General features: G+C 51.2%; 8 protein-coding genes and 1 non-coding gene across 9 annotated transcripts; 4 read left to right on the top strand and 5 right to left on the bottom strand.

Moving 5' to 3' along the window:
• Window positions 1-954: 954 nt before the first annotated feature.
• On the bottom strand, window positions 955-1,074 carry BJX67DRAFT_t45. Its single transcript has one exon. It is a non-coding gene; the product is annotated as a tRNA-Arg (tRNA).
• A 342-nt stretch (window positions 1,075-1,416) lies between these two features.
• BJX67DRAFT_379610 (Rab family GTPase) lies at window positions 1,417-2,237 on the top strand (the record flags this gene model as incomplete). The annotated part of the gene is made up of 4 exons (XM_071032620.1): window positions 1,417-1,629; window positions 1,687-1,719; window positions 1,780-2,001; window positions 2,058-2,237. 4 exons carry the CDS (start codon window positions 1,417-1,419, stop codon window positions 2,235-2,237), a joined length of 648 nt encoding a protein of 215 aa, XP_070888114.1.
• A 241-nt stretch (window positions 2,238-2,478) lies between these two features.
• On the bottom strand, window positions 2,479-3,626 carry BJX67DRAFT_379611 (uncharacterized protein; the record flags this gene model as incomplete). The annotated part of the gene is made up of 3 exons (XM_071032621.1): window positions 2,479-2,763; window positions 2,837-3,176; window positions 3,223-3,626. The coding sequence occupies 3 exons, from the start codon at window positions 3,624-3,626 to the stop codon at window positions 2,479-2,481; spliced, it is 1,029 nt and encodes a 342-aa protein (XP_070888115.1).
• A 262-nt stretch (window positions 3,627-3,888) lies between these two features.
• BJX67DRAFT_371082 (SDR family NAD(P)-dependent oxidoreductase) lies at window positions 3,889-4,954 on the top strand (the record flags this gene model as incomplete). The annotated part of the gene is made up of 3 exons (XM_071031023.1): window positions 3,889-3,936; window positions 4,177-4,547; window positions 4,636-4,954. 3 exons carry the CDS (start codon window positions 3,889-3,891, stop codon window positions 4,952-4,954), a joined length of 738 nt encoding a protein of 245 aa, XP_070888116.1.
• Window positions 4,955-5,020: 66 nt separating this feature from the next.
• On the bottom strand, window positions 5,021-5,479 carry BJX67DRAFT_379613 (uncharacterized protein; the record flags this gene model as incomplete). The annotated part of the gene is made up of 1 exon (XM_071032622.1): window positions 5,021-5,479. One exon carries the CDS (start codon window positions 5,477-5,479, stop codon window positions 5,021-5,023), a length of 459 nt encoding a protein of 152 aa, XP_070888117.1.
• Window positions 5,480-7,770: 2,291 nt separating this feature from the next.
• Window positions 7,771-9,205, top strand: BJX67DRAFT_32901 (uncharacterized protein). The gene is made up of 4 exons (XM_071027469.1): window positions 7,771-8,166; window positions 8,214-8,320; window positions 8,366-8,522; window positions 8,572-9,205. The coding sequence occupies exons 1-4, from the start codon at window positions 7,869-7,871 to the stop codon at window positions 9,141-9,143; spliced, it is 1,134 nt and encodes a 377-aa protein (XP_070888118.1). The 5' UTR covers window positions 7,771-7,868; the 3' UTR covers window positions 9,144-9,205.
• Window positions 9,206-12,111: 2,906 nt separating this feature from the next.
• Window positions 12,112-12,438, top strand: BJX67DRAFT_379616 (uncharacterized protein; the record flags this gene model as incomplete). Its single annotated transcript, XM_071032623.1, has 1 exon — window positions 12,112-12,438. The coding sequence occupies one exon, from the start codon at window positions 12,112-12,114 to the stop codon at window positions 12,436-12,438; it is 327 nt and encodes a 108-aa protein (XP_070888119.1).
• A 109-nt stretch (window positions 12,439-12,547) lies between these two features.
• BJX67DRAFT_32919 (Zn(II)2Cys6 transcription factor) lies at window positions 12,548-14,239 on the bottom strand. The gene is made up of 4 exons (XM_071027473.1): window positions 14,139-14,239; window positions 13,909-14,061; window positions 13,503-13,841; window positions 12,548-13,438 (listed from the first exon to the last, which is right to left on the bottom strand). The coding sequence occupies exons 1-4, from the start codon at window positions 14,190-14,192 to the stop codon at window positions 12,608-12,610; spliced, it is 1,377 nt and encodes a 458-aa protein (XP_070888120.1). The 5' UTR covers window positions 14,193-14,239; the 3' UTR covers window positions 12,548-12,607.
• A 2,074-nt stretch (window positions 14,240-16,313) lies between these two features.
• BJX67DRAFT_371086 (S-adenosyl-L-methionine-dependent methyltransferase) lies at window positions 16,314-17,779 on the bottom strand (the record flags this gene model as incomplete). The annotated part of the gene is made up of 5 exons (XM_071031024.1): window positions 16,314-16,666; window positions 16,720-17,165; window positions 17,288-17,363; window positions 17,422-17,548; window positions 17,603-17,779. 5 exons carry the CDS (start codon window positions 17,777-17,779, stop codon window positions 16,314-16,316), a joined length of 1,179 nt encoding a protein of 392 aa, XP_070888121.1.
• Window positions 17,780-17,902: the final 123 nt, after the last annotated feature.

Here is a 17,902-nt window from a genome sequence, read left to right on the forward strand (position 1 = left end):
TATGAGCTAAACTAGGGACACAAGGATGGTGTTAGTTAATGCTAGGTGCTGCTTAGGAACAAGGTACAATTGCAGCGCTCGGTTATGCTTCCAGGTTGCAAGCCGCCCTGGGCTTGTGGTCGAGGTAAATCAGCAGAATCGAAAGATAGTTTGACTGACTGTCCCAAGAACTCAGAGGAAGCGCGGATGAGGGATAATGCATTTCTGATGAAGATATACTTGGTAGCTTCCATCCCCATTCACAAGGATCGGCCTATTTTGGTAATTCAAGTGAATTCTGGAAGTGTTACTGCCAGGCTGGAGTGCTATTGGCTGAAGACCTTCAATAGTGGATGTTATATTCACTGCATCCCCAATTCTGTTCCGAACTCAGTGGTATCACACTCCATTTGCTCCATGGAGAAAGAAGATGCACCCACTGTGTAAGAAAGGAGACGGACTTTTAAAAGACCTCTAAACTGTTGGAAGACGTGAAATCAAGCGAAATAAATCTCTCTGCCATCTTCTCCATCGCCATTGTCACCCGCGCAGCCCCCCAAACGGTCAACGACATCCCCAAGTGGGGGATCCCCTGCCTCGACGATGCCACCAAGAGCAAGTCCAACCACAGAACCGCGAAGTTCAAGTATGTCGGCAAGAAAGAGAACCTCGACAAGGTGTAGGCCTGTCGCTATATATCTGTGCAACTTGTGTGCACATTCCGGTCGGCTTGAATATGAAGTCACTGTACCATGGAGGAGAGATCCGGAATAAATTACTTGACAGGCTGGGGCATCAACTGTTACAAGAGCAACCTGCAACGACCTTCTTTCATCTCCCACAACCTGAGTCGGGCCACGGTAAGGCGTACCAAAACGGGTGCAAATAAAAACAAGCAAAAAGAAAATGAGCTTTTGCGCACTGCACTGTACTGTCCAGACGAAGCTTTTCAGGCCGGCAAAAAAAAAAACATATCGACCGAGACGGGACTTGAACCCGCACTCTTCAGAGTTTTGCACCCTTACCCTTTCGAGTTTTTCACCCTTTCTTGGGGGGTTTCCGAAATCTGACGCCTTGCCATTAGGCCACCCGGCCGCGATTGATATCCAGGAAATGATATTTTATGATTCATAAATACTCAATCTGAAAAACAAAACTGCAGAAGCATGATTGAGACCCTTGAGGTTGGTAGATCGATCAAAGATAACGTATTTCCCTACCGAACGGATCACCCGACCGAGCGGATCACCTCCGTATTAAATTTCGTTTTTATCCTTTTGTCCTGTTCGGACGCCGTATACCCCAATTTTTGCACGTGGCTGATAATCTTGGTGCCTACGGGCGGCCTCCCCTGTAACAAGAATGTTAGGCACCTCTCTCGAAGAATTCGTCTATGCCCGCTCAAGCCTTGTAAGAATAATGAGATCGCAGTGGACCATGGAAAAGGATCCAGAAAAGACAAAGGGGATAGCCACGCGAGTTGGCCCCCCAGCCAATTCTACAGGTAACCTCGACAACAGAAAGAAACATCAGTACCACCTCCGCATTGTTGGGAAAGTTGGAGCAGGGAAAAGTGCCCTTATTAGACGTATCAACGTCGACGAGTTCTGTCCAGATTATAACTACGCCAGCCGAATATACTGTGACTGGGTATGCCAGCTCCTTTCCCCTGGCAACCACCTTGAAGGCTAACCTGGGTTCATGCAGCTCCGGAAGGAGGTCACCACAGATACTACGGAGGTATCATTACTATATGTGAGCTTACAGTTCGGGTCTTTATGCACAGTCTGACGAGTGTAGTGCGACACCGCGGGACAGGAAAGGTTCGGCCGTCTTCATTCGGGGTTCTACGGAGGGGCACATTGCGTCTGCGTCGTCTACGACATTACAGACATGACTTCGTTTGAGGGTGCTACAGAGTGGCTGCTCGATGCGGCAAGATATGTTCCAAATGCAGTCAAGTTTCTTGTTGGAAATAAATGCGATTTAGATTCGAGGATAGTTTCGTCGGCTGCAGCCTCTGTAGGTCCCCATATCCCCCGCTGCTTGATCCAAGGCTCACACGCTGGTATGGATAGGGGCTGGCAGAGAGTTTCGAGGCTCAATACTTTGAAGTTTCAGCTGCGTCGGGGAAGAACGTGAGCGAGCTTCTGACTGCCATTGCCACTATGACACACAGCAGGTTCAGCTGCCAGCCTCTCGGTGTCGTGTCGGAGAACGTAGATGTTACGCAGAAGAAGAGCTCTTATTGCTATTAAAGTGCTTTTACTTGCTCATTTGTTAAATTCTGGTGTCTGTGTCAAGGTAGATGTTCTATGTGCAAAGATATATATCCGACGGGAAGGATAACCCACGACGAGGGCTCTTGGCCGGCATAACGACGAGAAAGAAGGCATACGGATAGCTTAAAGGTAACGAGACAGGCATTTGATTTGCTGCACTATTTCACTACTATAATAAGAGCGGCGGTGGTGGTTGTTTGACACGCATCTTAGACAGCTACGCCTCTTCCACATGCTCATACTCATCACCAACAGTCTTATTCGCCCGAGCCTGGGCGTTCCGTGCATTCCTCGACCGTTCGTAGCTCTGGCGTGCCTCCTGAGCGTAGGTGCTCACCCCCGGGCCAAGCAGCAGATCCATATCCTCCAGGGGAATACCTTTGGTCTCGGGAACCAGGAAATACGCAAAAATCAGGGCGACGACAGTACAGGCCCCAAAGAAGTAAAAGGTGCCAAATGTGATGGACTCAACCATATGCGGCAGCGAGTACACGACCATAAACTGCGCCAGCCATTGCATGCACATGGCACACATCATGCCAATAGTCCGAACACAGGTGGGGAGAACCTCTGACGCGAAGATCCAGGGGATTCCGTTCCACCAGAAGCCGTAGAAGACGGCGTAGATGTAGATCATCGCCACGGCCGCGCGGGCGCCGGCATCGGGTTAGTTGCTCGAAGGACTGGCTGACCTGGCTGTAGATCGCCAGGTAGAACATGGCAATGCCTGCGCCGACAGCGCCGATGAGTAAGGCTGGGCGACGGCCAAAGCGATCTACGATCCAGACCATGAAGACGAGTGTTGTGGCCATCTTGACGAGGCCGTAGACGCCGGTTGCGAGGAGCTGGACGGAGGTCCCGGTGAAGCCAATGGACTTGAAAATGGTCGCAGAGTAGTAGTTGATGGCGTTAATGCTGGGAGAGTCAGTGAGCGTCTCGGTGTCTTCATGAGAGAGCATACCCCGTGAAGTTTTGCAGCAGCATCAGCAGGACGGCAATGATGATCCGGTTGCGGACGCCTGGAGCCCCGCATTCCCTGAGGATTTGAGCGTAACTCAGTTCGCCACCAGTGATTTCGAGCTCGTGATTGACGGCTGCTTGAATTTCGGCCAGTTCATTGGCGACGTACTTGTGCTCCATGGGCAGATGGCGTACCCAGGCCAGACTCTTGTGCGCCTGCTCCATCCTGTTCTTACTCGCCAGCCAGCGCGGACTCTCGATCATCCAAACCATACAGAGAAGAAGCCTGGCGGGAATCAGCTGCACGGCGACGGGAATCCTAGATTGCGTTGGGTCTTCGCCAGAGATGTTCCTCTCGACACCATAGTTGACCCAGAAACCAAAGACCAGCGCGTTCTGGAGCATGATCTCGAAGATCCCGACGAGTGGACCTCGAATGAGTGCGGGCGGGCATTCAGCGATTTAAATCGGAATTATAGTCGAAGAGGCGCCTACCCCCAGGCCTGTAAACGCGAGACCTTAGTATACAACTTGAAGCAGTGTGCATCGGATTTTCCGTACCCATGTCGCCGAAAGAACCAGGATGTAGATTCGGGCACCATAGACCTCAGGCGGGCCATCTTGAGGGGGCCTCGACGGCGATGAAAAGAGGTTCATTCTGGTGCGAATGGGGAGCGGCCTGGCATGCTGCAGGACCCTACTTGTACTCACGCCGGTTGGAGAATGGAGAGCCGAATCTCCGATCTCCAGCTCTGAGAAGCCTCTGAATCTGGGAAGGATAGGCAGGCTCACTCGACGCGTATAATTCCTGCCGCCCATCCCCGGTCTCCAACTGCCGGTTCTGACGCGGGGTTATAAGGGGCTATATCTGCGCCTCCAGCCACGAATCAGGAATGGGCATTCGGATCTTTGCTGCCATGATGTCGGACTCCAATTGGCATCTACACTCCCTCAGAACCCAATTCTGAACCGCCTCCGGGGCCTTCTGGCGCTCGTCACTGGTGCGGCGGGAAACATCGGGTACGAGACGGCGCGGCGGTTTCTGCTCGAGGGAGCGCTAGTTGCGCTGGTAGATCTGGATGGAGAGAAGCTCGCCAGGTCCACGGAGGCGCTACGAAACTTGGAGCAGTCGAACGAGGATGCAGTCCTGACCGTGCGGGCTGACGTGGCAGACGACGAGGACGTGCAGCGGTTCGTGGGCGAGACGATCAACACGTTCGGCCGACTGGACATTGCGTTTCTGTGCGCGGGCATCTCCTACTCGTCGACAAGCATCCTGGACACAGATGTCGAGCAGTACGACCGGGTGATGCGCGTCAACTGCCGGTCAGGTACGTCCCTATCTGAGGCGTCCGTGGCATGCGGCATTCCTCGGAGTTAAGTACTGCGGACGCGCGATGAAGGATGGATAAAGGGGCAGCATCATTCTGGCATCATCTATCGCCGGTCTGCGTGCTACTCCTGGGCTCTCGGCGTACTCGACCTCGAAGTTCGCGCTGCGTAGCCTCTGTCTGACTGCGGCCACCGAGTTGGGCCGGCACAAGATTCGCGTCAACACCGTCCATCCATGCGACCTCAATACGCCGATATTCCTGGCGTCGTGGCCGGAGGAGACAATGAAGAGCATGCTGGCCACGGTGCTGCTAGGACAATGGGCGGAGGTTGCAGATGTGGCAGCGATGGTGTCCTTTCTCGGGAGTCCCAATGCCCAGTTCCAGACCGGGGGTGCATAGAAGGTCGACGGGGGGGTCGTGATGTACTAGACAAGATGGATTCTCTAATAGACTCGTTAGTATTAGTTATAACAATATGATCAAATTCTCCCAGGAGAGAAAGGCTCTGCGCGCATTCTCTGCTGGTCGTCGCGACTCGTCGCGCATTCTCCAGTCGAAAATCTCATATCGAAACGACGCCTTTCGACCCCCCTTTCCCACCAGCCAGGCTCTTGCGATGTCTGCGATCGGTAGATACGCGCCAAACTCTGTTTCCGGCGGACGGACTCGCATGTGTCGCGACCAGGTCAAGGCTGGAGGAAAGTCCTCCTGATACAGAGGATGCGCCGGCGACAGCGGCGGATCGAACCTCTCTCTGTCCGAGAACTGTACGTAAAAGACCTTCTCGAGGGGACACAACGGCACGAATCGGTCCAGAGAGGCACGCAATGCCGGCCAAGCACCATCGCGAATGCCACTCGCGACTGTGTTGTCGCCCTGGAGGCGCGCAGCCAGGTCGCTGGGTTGCTGCAGTTCGTGCACCATCTGCGCCCAATCGCCGGAGCTGTTGGCGGCATCGAACCGAGAAGGCACCTGGAGGTAGGCTGCGCTCAAGGCAGCAGCGATCTCGATCAAGGCTGATGATGAACCTGACGAGACGGAAGGAAAGAGAAAGGGCCTTGGCTGCTCTCCTCATTGCTGGAGCGAAGCGGATCGTGGCGGGGCAATACGAGACGCTGGCTGTGATAAATCTCGACCACACCAGGAGTGATGATTCACTTCTTCAATCCACGGCATCAGGAGTTTCGTCTTCAATCAACGGCAATAATGACCCTTGCACGCCTCCCTGCAGAGCTCCTCCACGAGACACTCGTCCAGCTGGCCCCCGAGTCGCTGGACTGGTCGGAGAAAGCCGTCGAGGTGCGATGGTTCCTCAGCCTGCGCCGAACGTGCAGTCGGTTTGACAACATCATTGTCGGCTGGCTCCTTTCTACCATCAAGACCGGCGAGCATCTCGACGACCTCCCCCTGATCCGGAACCCTCTGCGCCCGTCGGCAGTCGCCGCGACCGCACGGTTGCTGATAGAGCAGGCGCAGCGTGATCGTCAGGGCAGCAAGTACTCGCTGATCCACACAATTCTCGATGGTGCCGCGGCGGCGACGGACTTGCTGGTTCCTTTGGTTCCCCAGGAGACCTGTATGACGGCGTTGGTGTCGACGATAATCGGCTTTTCAGGCACCTACGCGCCCTTGAGTCACCTCGCCGAGAAAGACGAGGAAGAAACCCATGCCCCCGAAGAGGGCGATCGCCACAACCTGGCATTGCTGGTCGCAGCGAGCGTGGGCTCCATCGAGGGCATGAAGCGGCTGATCGGTCAGGGTGCGGACGTCAACTTCGACAAGAAGGACTCCTGGATCGGGCCTCCGCTGTTTGCGGCAGCAATGGCCGGCCAGACCGCGGCCGTTCAATTCCTCCTCGATTCCGGCGCGAGTCCGGCCACGGCGTCCCCGGAGAACGGGGACACGGCGCTGCACTATGCGGCGTACGCGGGCAGGGTGGCCACAGTGACCCTTCTCCTGGGCACGGGCGTCGACCCGGACCGGCGAAACAACCAGGACGAAACGGCTCTGACGTGGGCGGCTGCAGCCGGGCGTGTCGAGATGACGAGGATGCTCCTGGCGCAAGAAACCGACATCAACGCCGTCGACAAGGCCGGCAAGACGCCCCTGTTGTATGCCGTCTGGCGGGGATTCGACGACGTCGCGCGGCTGCTCCTGGCACATCCCGATGTCAACCCCAGCCACAAGGACAGCGAAACCGAGAATATGACGCCGTTGGCGGCGGCCGCCTTCACGGGGTCGGAGGAGCTGTTCCAGATCCTCCTCGCCCGCGCGGACGTCGATCCAAGCGTGACGGACGACCGCAATGAGACCATTCTGAAGCACGCGGCGGTGGGCGGCAACCGACGGATCGTTGAGGCCATCCTGGAATTGCCACAGACGGACGTGAACGCGCAAGGCAGCGATGGGTCGACGCCTCTGATGTGGGCCGCCAAAGAGGGATACGAAGAGATCGTCCGACTGCTGCTGGCACGCGAGGACCTCCAGGTGAATGTCACGGCCGAGCAGGGACTGACGGCGCTGATGATGGCCGTCGTGGGGGAGAACCGGGCCATCATCCAAGCCGTGCTGGAGCACAAGGACCTCCAGGTCAACGCGACCTGCGACGACTCCGAAGAGCTGGAGGGCAACTCGACGCTCGGCCTGGTCGTCGGCAATGGCGACGAAGAAATCGCCCGACTACTGCTGGGGCATCCGGATATCGACCCCGAGGTGCGAGATATGTACGGGAGGACCCCCCTCGCGAGGGCAGCGCTCGAGGGACATGTCGGGATGACGAAGCTGCTTCTGTCGCGGAAGGATGTCTTTGTCAATGCGAAGGACTACAGCGGCGAGACGCCTCTACTGCTTGCCGCTGCAGAGGGCGAAGAGCTGGTCGTGCAGTGTCTGTTGGAACGGGACGATATCGAGGTGACGATGACCAACGATGACGGATTCACAGCCCTCACGGTGGCCGCATCAGAGGGCTATGAGCGGATAGTCCGCATCCTGCTGGACCCAAACCGGGGCTACGACAAAAGTGACATCCAGCGGGCGTTGGAGTGTGCGCGGGAGAACGGCCATGCAGAGGTGCAACGCGTTTTATCAGCGGAGCTGGCGTCTCTGGCGCGTAGTTAGCTGTCAGATCCCTGAGTCCCGGTCCACATGAGACTCGACCTGCTCGGATAAAGCCAACTGGCACGGAGTCACCGGAGTTGTGCCGAACTCAGGCTAAGTTACTCCAACGCGGGGTTGATGGCTGGTCTTATATATCTCGTCCAACAGCCGGTCGATCCTCGCTGCCTTCGTCTCCCTTCCCCTCCCTCATACCAAGATGGCTATCAAAGTAGGCGTTGTGGGCTACGGCGGCGCGGCGAAGAACTTCCACATCCCCTTCATCTCGGCCATCGCCGACTACGAGCTCATTGCTATCCTCCAGCGAGCTGAACGCCCGGCGGACCCCTCTTCCACACCTCGCGGGACGCACTGCACCGTTGACCTTCCAAAAATTCGCCATTATCGCACGCCAGACGAGTTCTTCGGCGATGCTGATATCGAGCTTGTGGTCGTAGCAACCCACCACGATACCCATGCGCTGTTTGCGGAGAAGGCGCTGCTGGGGGGGAAGCATGGTATGTATGTACAAGTCGAAAAATGAGATGACTGCTGACGGGTGAAGCGATTGTCGACAAGCCTTTTGCAAGGTCGTCTGAAGAGGCAGACCATGTTGTCCACCTCGCCAGAGAGAAGGGCCTGATCGTGACGTGCTTCCAGAACCGCCGATGGGTATGTCGTCTGTGTCCATGAGTTAATGAAATCTAACCCGTCCAGGACGGTGACTTCCAAACCCTGCGAAAGGTGATCAGCCAGGGCGCCCTGGGCAAGATCATGGAAGCAGAGCTGCACTACGACTTCGAGTCCCCCGCGTGGCTGGGACGCATGACAAAGGAGAAGTATTCACCGGGTGACGGGCACGTCTTCGGGCTTGGTAAGTGGCCGTGGTGATGACGACCTATCTCCTCGCTGATGAGTTTTAGGCACCCACAGTCTCGATCAGGCGTATCTCCTCTTCGGCCGACCGGCATCTGTGACAGCCTTCTTCCGCAACCAGCGCGGGATCGAGAGCGAGGTCGAGGATTCGTTTACGATCATTCTGCAATACGACGGCGAGCAGAAGGACCTCCTCGTGACGGTGAAGACATCCGTAACGACACCACTCGCACGTCAGCTGAAACAGCTCGTTCGAGGCACAGAGGGCTCCTTCATCAAGTGGCAGCAACGGAGCTCCTGTCCGCAGGAGGACGCTATCGCCAAGGGCGCTGGACCGCTGGATCCGGGCTTTGGAGAGGAGCCCAAGAGCTTGTGGGGGGAGCTGACGACGTACAAGGAATTCGACTCTAGCCTTCAGACCCTCGACCGCGAGACGAACAAGTATGTCGGGCGCTATCCGACGGTGACGGGGCGTTGGATGGGCGTATATGAGAACCTCGCGGGCGCCATCCAGGGGAAGACGGAGCTTGCTGTGAAGGCAGAGCAGGTGCGAGACGTGTTGAGGATCATTGAGCTTGCGAGGCAGTCAAATGAGCAGAGGGTGACGGTACCGTGGTAGCTGTAACGTATTTCCCAAGCGAGCCGCCATCCCAAGCGACCCGCCACCCCCCACCAATTTCGATCGTGCTTTCAGAACTTGAAGCAATTCGCAACCACCCAACAACGCCTATATTAATTAAAATTAGGTAACTAAAGGTGCAGGGCATCTAGTTCTAATATGGCCCTGAGTATTGCAATTTGAACATGTTGGTGGAGCGCGTCTTGGCACTTCAGAAGGTTGACCTGCAGACATTGTTAAAGACCCCCCTGCCTCACGTTCTTGATTATTTCTTAACACCATGAGATCTCTACCTTCCTGTATCAATAGGCCTTCATTATTAGGTATCTAGTGTTTAGATTGACGCCTTTTCTGCCTTGCCTTCTTGTTTTCCATATAGAGCTTGTGGTTTTCCTGGGCTAGATAGGCAGCATTATATAGAGCTATCTTACAGCCCTTTAGAACTTGCTATAGGGCCATTTTTAAAGGTATTAAAGGGCTTTAAGAACTATTTTTAAGCAATTTTTTAAGCAAAGATACTTTTTTCTACAGCTAGTAAACTATATAAGGTATTACTAGCATTAAGGAGCTTGTAAAGTCCCTATCATAGCTTCTAGGTAGAGTTAGTATAGCAAGCATGATATTTAACCTATTAAGGACTTGCTAGGGATTAAATAGCTATATACTAGCTATAGCAAAGCTGCTTTAAATATTTTAAGACATAAAAATGGTTGTATAGGCCATGAGATAGGCCTTTAGGAAGTCTAATTTGTTAATATAGTAGAACCCTAGGCACATTCTTGATTTAACTAAACCACTATATATAGACTTTAAAGGCCTAAAGCAACCAATATCAAGAGGCTGTAGGAGATGTAATAAATAAAAAAGCATGTAAATAGCTATAATATTATTTTTACTATAGATTTTATTAAAAGTAGGTGTAAGATAACTTCTATGGCTATCTAATATAAGCAATTAATATTAGCTAATTATATAGCTGCTAGTTGTAGGAATAAAGACCTTTTAAAACTACTAGAGGCCTATCTGTTATCAAAGCGACGACCTCTCGTGCGCTTCTAACCCCGGGCTCTCACCCGGGACTTCCGGAGGGTTCGGATTGACTTGTCTTACCTGGTGCGATCACGTCCAACAAGTATGGCGACTCGTCATAGTCGGGTGGAAGTCGAGGTGAAAGGGCAGGGCCAGCCTATAGTATGTATACTATAGCCTGTAGAGTAAGTACTAGACAAGTTGCTTCGCAAAGATCCTTAGAACAGGTTACTCTGGAATAACAGTAGTATTGATCACGAAGATAGGAAAGCTAGATACAGTGGTAATAAGTGTCCTTAAGTATTCCCAAGTTCCTACCATTTTCCTACCCTCAAGATAGTATACCAGATGGTATATCCAATCGGATTGCCAGGTCCTATATACCATTTTCCTACCCTCAAGATGGTATACTGGATGGTATACAGTCACGTGGTCTTTTACTAGGGTGACTCTGTTTACCACGTCCTTGGAGCAATTCGAAATTCTCCCTTGTAACAATTCCTATTTCCTTCGTCCCTGTGGTAGGCCATAGTAGTCACGTGGTGGCCACGGTTTCAAACCGTGGTCTTTCCGTCGTACTCGGAGGATACGCGGTATTTCCTCGTGACGGTGATTGTTGTCTGTGTGGGCGTGTGGTCCATGGGTCATATTCTCGTAGCGTTGCTTGTCCTTGTCTCGGAGTCGGGCAATGCTCAGGTTCGTTGGTTTGTTGTCAAGGTTGGATTTAAATCCAAAGTGGCTCTTGGTAGCTGGTCTGTGGTCCAAGGTTCCCTAGCCTTGACTTTCTGCCTTGTGACTCCGCTCTGCTGACTGTAGGCTGAGGGTTCATAACACTATCTTATCTATAATCTAACTATTAGGACTTAATTTAATTCTCTAGTCTATTAGCAAGGCAAGTTCTTTATACTATTCCTTGATATAAACCTTTCCTTTAAAGATAATGCATGAAGGAACCAACCACCCTATTAAATTAATATATTCAATTATTATAACCTATTCGTGGTTTCTAGGTTAAATTAAATAAGGTTTCCCAGGTATCTCAGACCTAGTAACTACCTTAGTAGTTACTATTAGATCTATCGCAAAGCTAGTTTTGTTGAAGTTATAGATATCTTTATTACTAATACTATATTTCATTTAGACCTCCTGTAATTAATTAAACCACCCTTTTATAAGCTTAAGATTTTTATATTTCATGTGCTAGTAATTATATTTTCAAGCAAATCAAGTTTTTAGTTTAATATATTAATTAATAAAGTTTATAACCTAATTCTTTCTAATTACTTGAGAGAGGGTTAATTCTATAGATTAAAAAAGAAGATTAGCTATCTCTACCACATAAAAAGGTCTAGGAAGAACTCCACAGGTATTTCTAGATAGAATCTATTCTACTAGAGTCTCCTCTTAAATTTTAGAGAGTTTATAATTGTTAGTATGTTGCTTGCTTTAAGAGGAGGCACCCTTCTATCTATCATATAGTATTAATCAAGGAATATTAAAAAGGGTTACTGCATGCTAAAAATTTAGAATTTCTTAGGTTTTTAAGTAGAATATTACAAGTTAAATACTCCCCTCCTACTCTACTGACTTTTAATTTGATAAACACGCTTTTGGTAGTATGGTGGTGGTTTAAAGTTCAACACGTTGAACAAGCGATCGAAATCGGTGAGGGTGGCGGGTCGCTTGGGATGGCGGGTCGCTTGGGAAATACGTTAGCAATGCAAGATCTGGATTTCTTACCATCTCTGGCCTTCTCACCATTGTAATCTGCGCGCATCTACGTGAAACAGCCCCGCATGCCCTCTTCACTGGTGACATGCGGTCTGCTTCATTCCAAGCAGAGATGATGCATACAGAGGAGAGACCAGCATGCAGACCTATCTTCGTGTACCAGCTCAATGCCTCCCACATATAGGGCAGCCCCGCAGTTCCAGGAGCCATGCGTGATGAACCCCCAGCGACGAGGAGCGCATCTCTTGCCTGTGGTGGCTCTGGAATCTGCGACTACAGCAGCGCGCGCACCTGGGAACATGGCGTCGTCACCTGCAATGTCCCAACCTGGATGGACGGCGACAACCTGAACTGTATCGGCGGGTTCAGCGCCACTTTGACGCCGGATCTGTCTACATATCGACTGGACGACAATACCCCGCACGGGTTCTTTTTGGTCGAGGTGCCGTACGATAAGAACACTTACTCGTGTTGCTCGACGCCGTTCTGCATGGATTTGGATAGGTCGGTGGATAATGGGTACTTTGGCTGCTAGAAGGAGATTGTAGGTAGTTGTTTTTCTGTTCCAAGTGAGTCAGTTGAACCCGGTCAAGATGCTGGATATACATACCAACAGGTATCCTTGTAGCTTTAAAAGGCCTATTAACAAAGGTAAACCCGTCATCAAATATGAAGTACAACTCCGGGAATCTCACGATCGCGGCTCACCTAGTACCTACGGATTGGTGACCAGTGTCCCGTAAGATATATCCGCACGAAGTCGCTGGATACTCTAAATACGGCTGGATGACAGGGTCTCGCATGCTCTCTAGATACATGCAAATGGCGACACACTCTTGGCGAATCCTCCCTTCCACCCATTGCTCAAACTGAGACAGCGTACACAATAGGCCCATCCAATGGGCAAAAACCACCAGCGCCCTACTATCCCTGTGTCTTAGCAAGGCAACAAATGCATGCTCCAGCCGTCCGATCCATTTTGCGGACAGGGCCGCGTTTTCGCTGGTCGCCTCAAGCACCAATAAGGGGCTCAGAAGCTTAACCGCCATATAGTAAGCGTTTGTTGCCCGGGTGGAATAATTATTGATCTCACAGAGGTCAGCCAGCGCATCATGTAGCCCTTCCCGGCCTTGCTCAATGTCGTATTGATATAAGCTGCCCTCCCACTCGTCAAGGGGTGAGAAGGAGCCCGCCCATATACAGTGTTGTAACAATGGACCAGCCTCAGCAACAATGCAGGCAAGGCCACCTTGGAGACAGAGCCAGTTCATGTCACTAGCTTTGCGAGTGAAGACCCAAGATTCTGCTGCAGAGAAAGAAGGCGGATAGAGAGATAAAAGTCCCATGAGCATGGAAGCTGAGACGAGGCCATCAATACTGTTCTGGTTGACACCAGACTGTATGGCAACCTGCAAGAGATGGGCAGCTTGTTGGGTGAAATGTGCTTCTGCCAATTCGTACGCTCTACTACCCGGACATGTGCGGTTGATGTGAAGTGCACCCGCTGCAAGAATAGCGTACATCAAATAGGGTGCCTGAAAAGGATGCTTAGCAAGGAGAGCATCCAATCGAATGGATAGAGAACGGAGAAGGACGAACGTTCAGAGCAACATGGATCATATCTGTTCGCATGACCTCACCGATCCTTGCAGTCCCAACGCCAGTGTGACAGGTTGAAATTATGAATTGGTTAAACGCGGCCACAGCAATCGAGAGGGTTGCGCTTGAGTCTCCTATAGCCCTACCAAGGTCATGTTTTAAGCCCTCACTGAGGCTGGCTAACCTTCTGACAACCAACACAGGAGAATCCGAGCTACTTTGTTGCCCTTGCCCCAGCTGAAGAACGCTGTGGACACCACTCAAGGGCCACCTTGCGGAGGGTTTTCTCAGGGTACATGAGGCTCCATAATTCTGGCTTTTCGGCCAGGTTGGCTTGTGCTATAGGTACTGTTAAAGCGATCTCCGGTCCGTAGGAGCTATATGTCACCAAAGCAATTGCACTTACCCTGGCAATTGACTGCGCATGAGGTTTTGGTGATCGCATGCGGAACATGGCATTGGGTCCGTCCTCGATGAATTTATAGCGCTTCTCTCCCGCCCCGATACACTCAAGTCCGCGGCGAGCACATCGGGTACAGACGGGCTTTACTTCATCGCACTTCGCGGGAACTGCATGTTAGCACATTCACCAGGCAGTTGTTTAACGAGTCCTGCGTTTGTCACCCAAACACTTACCTTCTTCTTCAACTTGCGACAGTTATCACAACCTCTTCCAGGCACAGCAGGCATAACTAGTCTTACGTCGATGATTGAAACGATTCTGTGGAGAGCTCAAGAAACTCGAAAGCTAAAATCAGATGAACACGAGCTGGGCAGCATCATTGTCAACCGGTGACGGATTAATTCATCCTCCGACTACATGACAGCATCATTGCTCTGACACCTCCCGAATATCGCTTTAACTTTGCTTCGTTCAATTGCTCTTTCCTAATATGGTCCACGTGACGGTCTATTGCAGTGCTCCTTGCAGGCATAAATATTGTAGATAGACCTTTGTTAGCAACTCAGATTCTTCTTCTATTTTCATCGCTATGGTCCCACGGGCTGATAAATATTCGATCGGCGAGGGCATGGCGTCTCCCTCATCACTCGGTTTTCGCCTGCCATATTGGAAATATCGTCCTGCGGTGAAATGGGGTTGTCTGAGGAACAGATAACTAATATTGCGCGGTCGAGAATAGACGTGAAAAGGTTAAAGAACCAAGTTTTTGGCTATAATATTGTTCTTATCACAACCTGGTGCGCAGCTACTACGCCATCTCGGTCTTCGACACACGCCCTGGCTAAGCTTCTACAATTTTGATCGGACCGTAGCCGACTGGGCTCTGAATGCAAAACTGCGGAACGACGATCAAATCTCACGAAAGGACTGAATTGTGTGACCTGTTAAAAGCCACCTAGTGTGCGAAGGTCCTGAGCGTACCTCCGATCGATAAATCAGACGCCGGTCCTCTTCCGGCGTGACGAGATGGAATTGCGAAAAATCATGCCATCGATGGTGTCGACATATCATGGGGTTAGCACCAACAACATGGGCCCCCTGGAGGGAACAGTGTGGAATGGAGTAGCCCATCAGGACAGTGTCCGAGAGCCTGTCCACAACTGACTGTAAGAATATAACACTTCCATCACAGGTGACTATTAACGGAAAACCTACAGGAAACATGTCAGAAGGCCCTCCACTTGTCCCCAAACTGATAAATAACAACATCTGGGCGAACAAGCCTGCCGCCACGGTGATATCGAGTATCTTGGGCCCCAACCCGCGTGTCAAGTATGTGATGGCAACACAGCCCTTGGAGGATTTGAGGGCTCGCAGCAGCGTGTCCAAGCGGATCTGACCCATAATCACGCCATGTATCCTTTCGGCATCGTGACAAACTACTGCCTGTCCCATGCGTCCCCACCGAATAGCTCCATGGAGCTCTGGCTGGGCTCGCACAGGGACGCCCCGTACCAGGATCATATTGCGTTAGAAGCTGCGCGCGATAATGTAAATGGCAGTGGCAAGGACAGATTGACTCGGGAATACGAAATCGGAATCAAGTTCGACCTTCTTGAAAAAGGGCCGGGACCGTGTGAAATTAACCTGCACTATTAACATTGTTCAGGCCTTTAGGGACACCCAGCCACTGCCCAACATCCTTCCCCTGAAGCCACATTTGCATGGCGTCATACATTTCGAAGAAGGCCCTATTTTGCATTGTTGGCAGCCCCGGGAGAACATTATGTCCCAGGGTACGCTGAGCTGCACCCAAGTAGCGATAGCCTTCTGGATATCTGCTGAGCTCTTTCTCATCAAACTCTGGCACGGAACAGCCGTCTGCTGGGATCATCTTGTCTTTCTCATAGAATAGCTTCACATACTGTGCTTTCCATTCGAGATCCCCCGCAGCAGACCAGATTTTCTTGCAGAAGAAGATGAAGCGGCAATCACATTCTATATCCACGACAGCCCTGAATGTTAAATCTCTAGGTGATTGTAGCTTTCATTTTCCCAATCGCGCGAAGCTTGGCTGAATTCAAGTCGACAAGGGTGCTGTTCTCGCGGTGCATAATGGAGTCAACTCGCTGACGACCTTCCTTGGAGACACGGATGAATTCGTCCACGCTGAGGCAGCCTGTCCATGCTATGATCCCGCTATGGTTAATGACAATAAAATTGATGGCAACCCAGTCTTCACTTACTTGTCCACACGTAGCCACCCTCTTCTACAAACAAGTCCCGGTAGTTGTTCCACTCAGATGCGTCCCGATAAACTGGCCGCCCTTTACAGAGCTCCGACCGCAATATCGATCAAGAATCTCATTCCGACTTCCGTTGATATGACTATAAACGATTGGCTGGGTTTAGTTTGCGGTAACGCTATAAGGTGACGACTCAGGCGGGACCTGTAGTTCGGCTTCGATAATGCCGTTGGTGTGCCCATCAGGCAACCAGACATTTTTGATCACCAGTCCGACTGAGTCAAGTAGCTCCGTCCATCTTCGACGAGTTCGTTCCCTTCCCGAGCACCATACCATGACAGTCATATCAAGTAAGGTCTCCTGGGGCCCGGCATTCTGGTCAGGAACAATGTGCTCCTCGATCAGAACTTTGGAGTATCCTCTCTCCATAGCAGCAGCAGTGTGATGCAAAATTATCCTACAGTTCTCATCTGGCCAGTCATACATAATATGCTTGAAGTAGTATGCACGAGCACCTTCAGTATTTATTAGATTATGGGGAGACAGGGAAATAGGAGGGTTCACATGCCTTTGACTGGCTGAGGCTTGAAAAAGTCATGTTTGACTTTCTGGATATCGTCATCTAGGTCTTGAATGTCCTCGATAACCGAAGGTAAGTCCTCAAGTACAAGCTTTCCCACCGCTAAGGGAAATCTCTCCTTGAATCCGACGAGGTCATGACCGCGACCTCCACCGACATCGACAATCAGTGGACGGTTAGCGATAGCTCCCTCCAGTAACTGCTCCTGAACAGGAAACCAGTCTACCCAGTGAGCGATATCAGTTCGGTGCCCTTCCATAAAGGTGTTAAATCGGTCTAATGCGTCAGGATTCTCAGCTAGCCAGTCCCAGCATGAACCGGATGTATTATAGGCATGTTGAAGTGGCCCATTCTTGGGGTCTCCAGGATTTCTATAGCTAGTCTTTCGGAAAAATTCCGGTGTCTTGCACATTATGAGCAGGAAGTTGATGAATCTATAGCAACTCCGTCAGGATAGACATTAAGCTCCAGCAGGTGCGCTACTTGAGCCACCAACGAGGATACTTAGAGTGAGTCCATTGTCCCAACTGTTGTCCTCTGAGTCATTTGCATTGACAAATCAGCGGGCTCATATTGACCAGGACCCCTTTCGCTGGCGAAGCCATTGCATACAAGAACGCGCATGATTCGCTCTATGAAAACTCTCTCAACAAGTGCGATCAAGTTAGTGTCCATGTAGGAGGAATATACCTATAAGCAAGATATCTGTATCCTTTGATGCAGATAGCTGTACATTGGTGACAAAAGGTGTGGCATGAGACAATAAAGTGAAGATGTTCAGATCATTGGCAATCTTAATAGCCATGAGGACCGTAGGCTTTGATTTCAAAGACCATTAGTCTGTAACGAAATAGTTGATAGCTGAGCTCACAGATAGGAACAACTTAAAAATCGCGTCCGCAGGTTTTTCGAGAGCTCTCGAGAGACTTGCAACGTTTTCAATAGCGTGGCGTCTGGCCGCCTCCTTTCTGGTTAAGTGGTATGCGTCGATAGATGCCATGGCCTTTGTAGACATAGTAGAAAGATTTGTAGACTCCTGAGTTGTCATTCTGGGTATGGATATTGAAATAAATCAAGTATTCACTATCAGGTAAAGTCTGATTCCGTCTGTACCAAAGATGGGTGGTTGTTCTCGAAATACAGGTGACCTGTGACCCTATTTATTAACATT

Source organism: Aspergillus lucknowensis, assembly GCF_044049455.1.
Source record: "Aspergillus lucknowensis strain CBS 449.75 chromosome Unknown BJX67scaffold_11, whole genome shotgun sequence".
NCBI lineage: Eukaryota > Fungi > Ascomycota > Eurotiomycetes > Eurotiales > Aspergillaceae > Aspergillus > Aspergillus lucknowensis.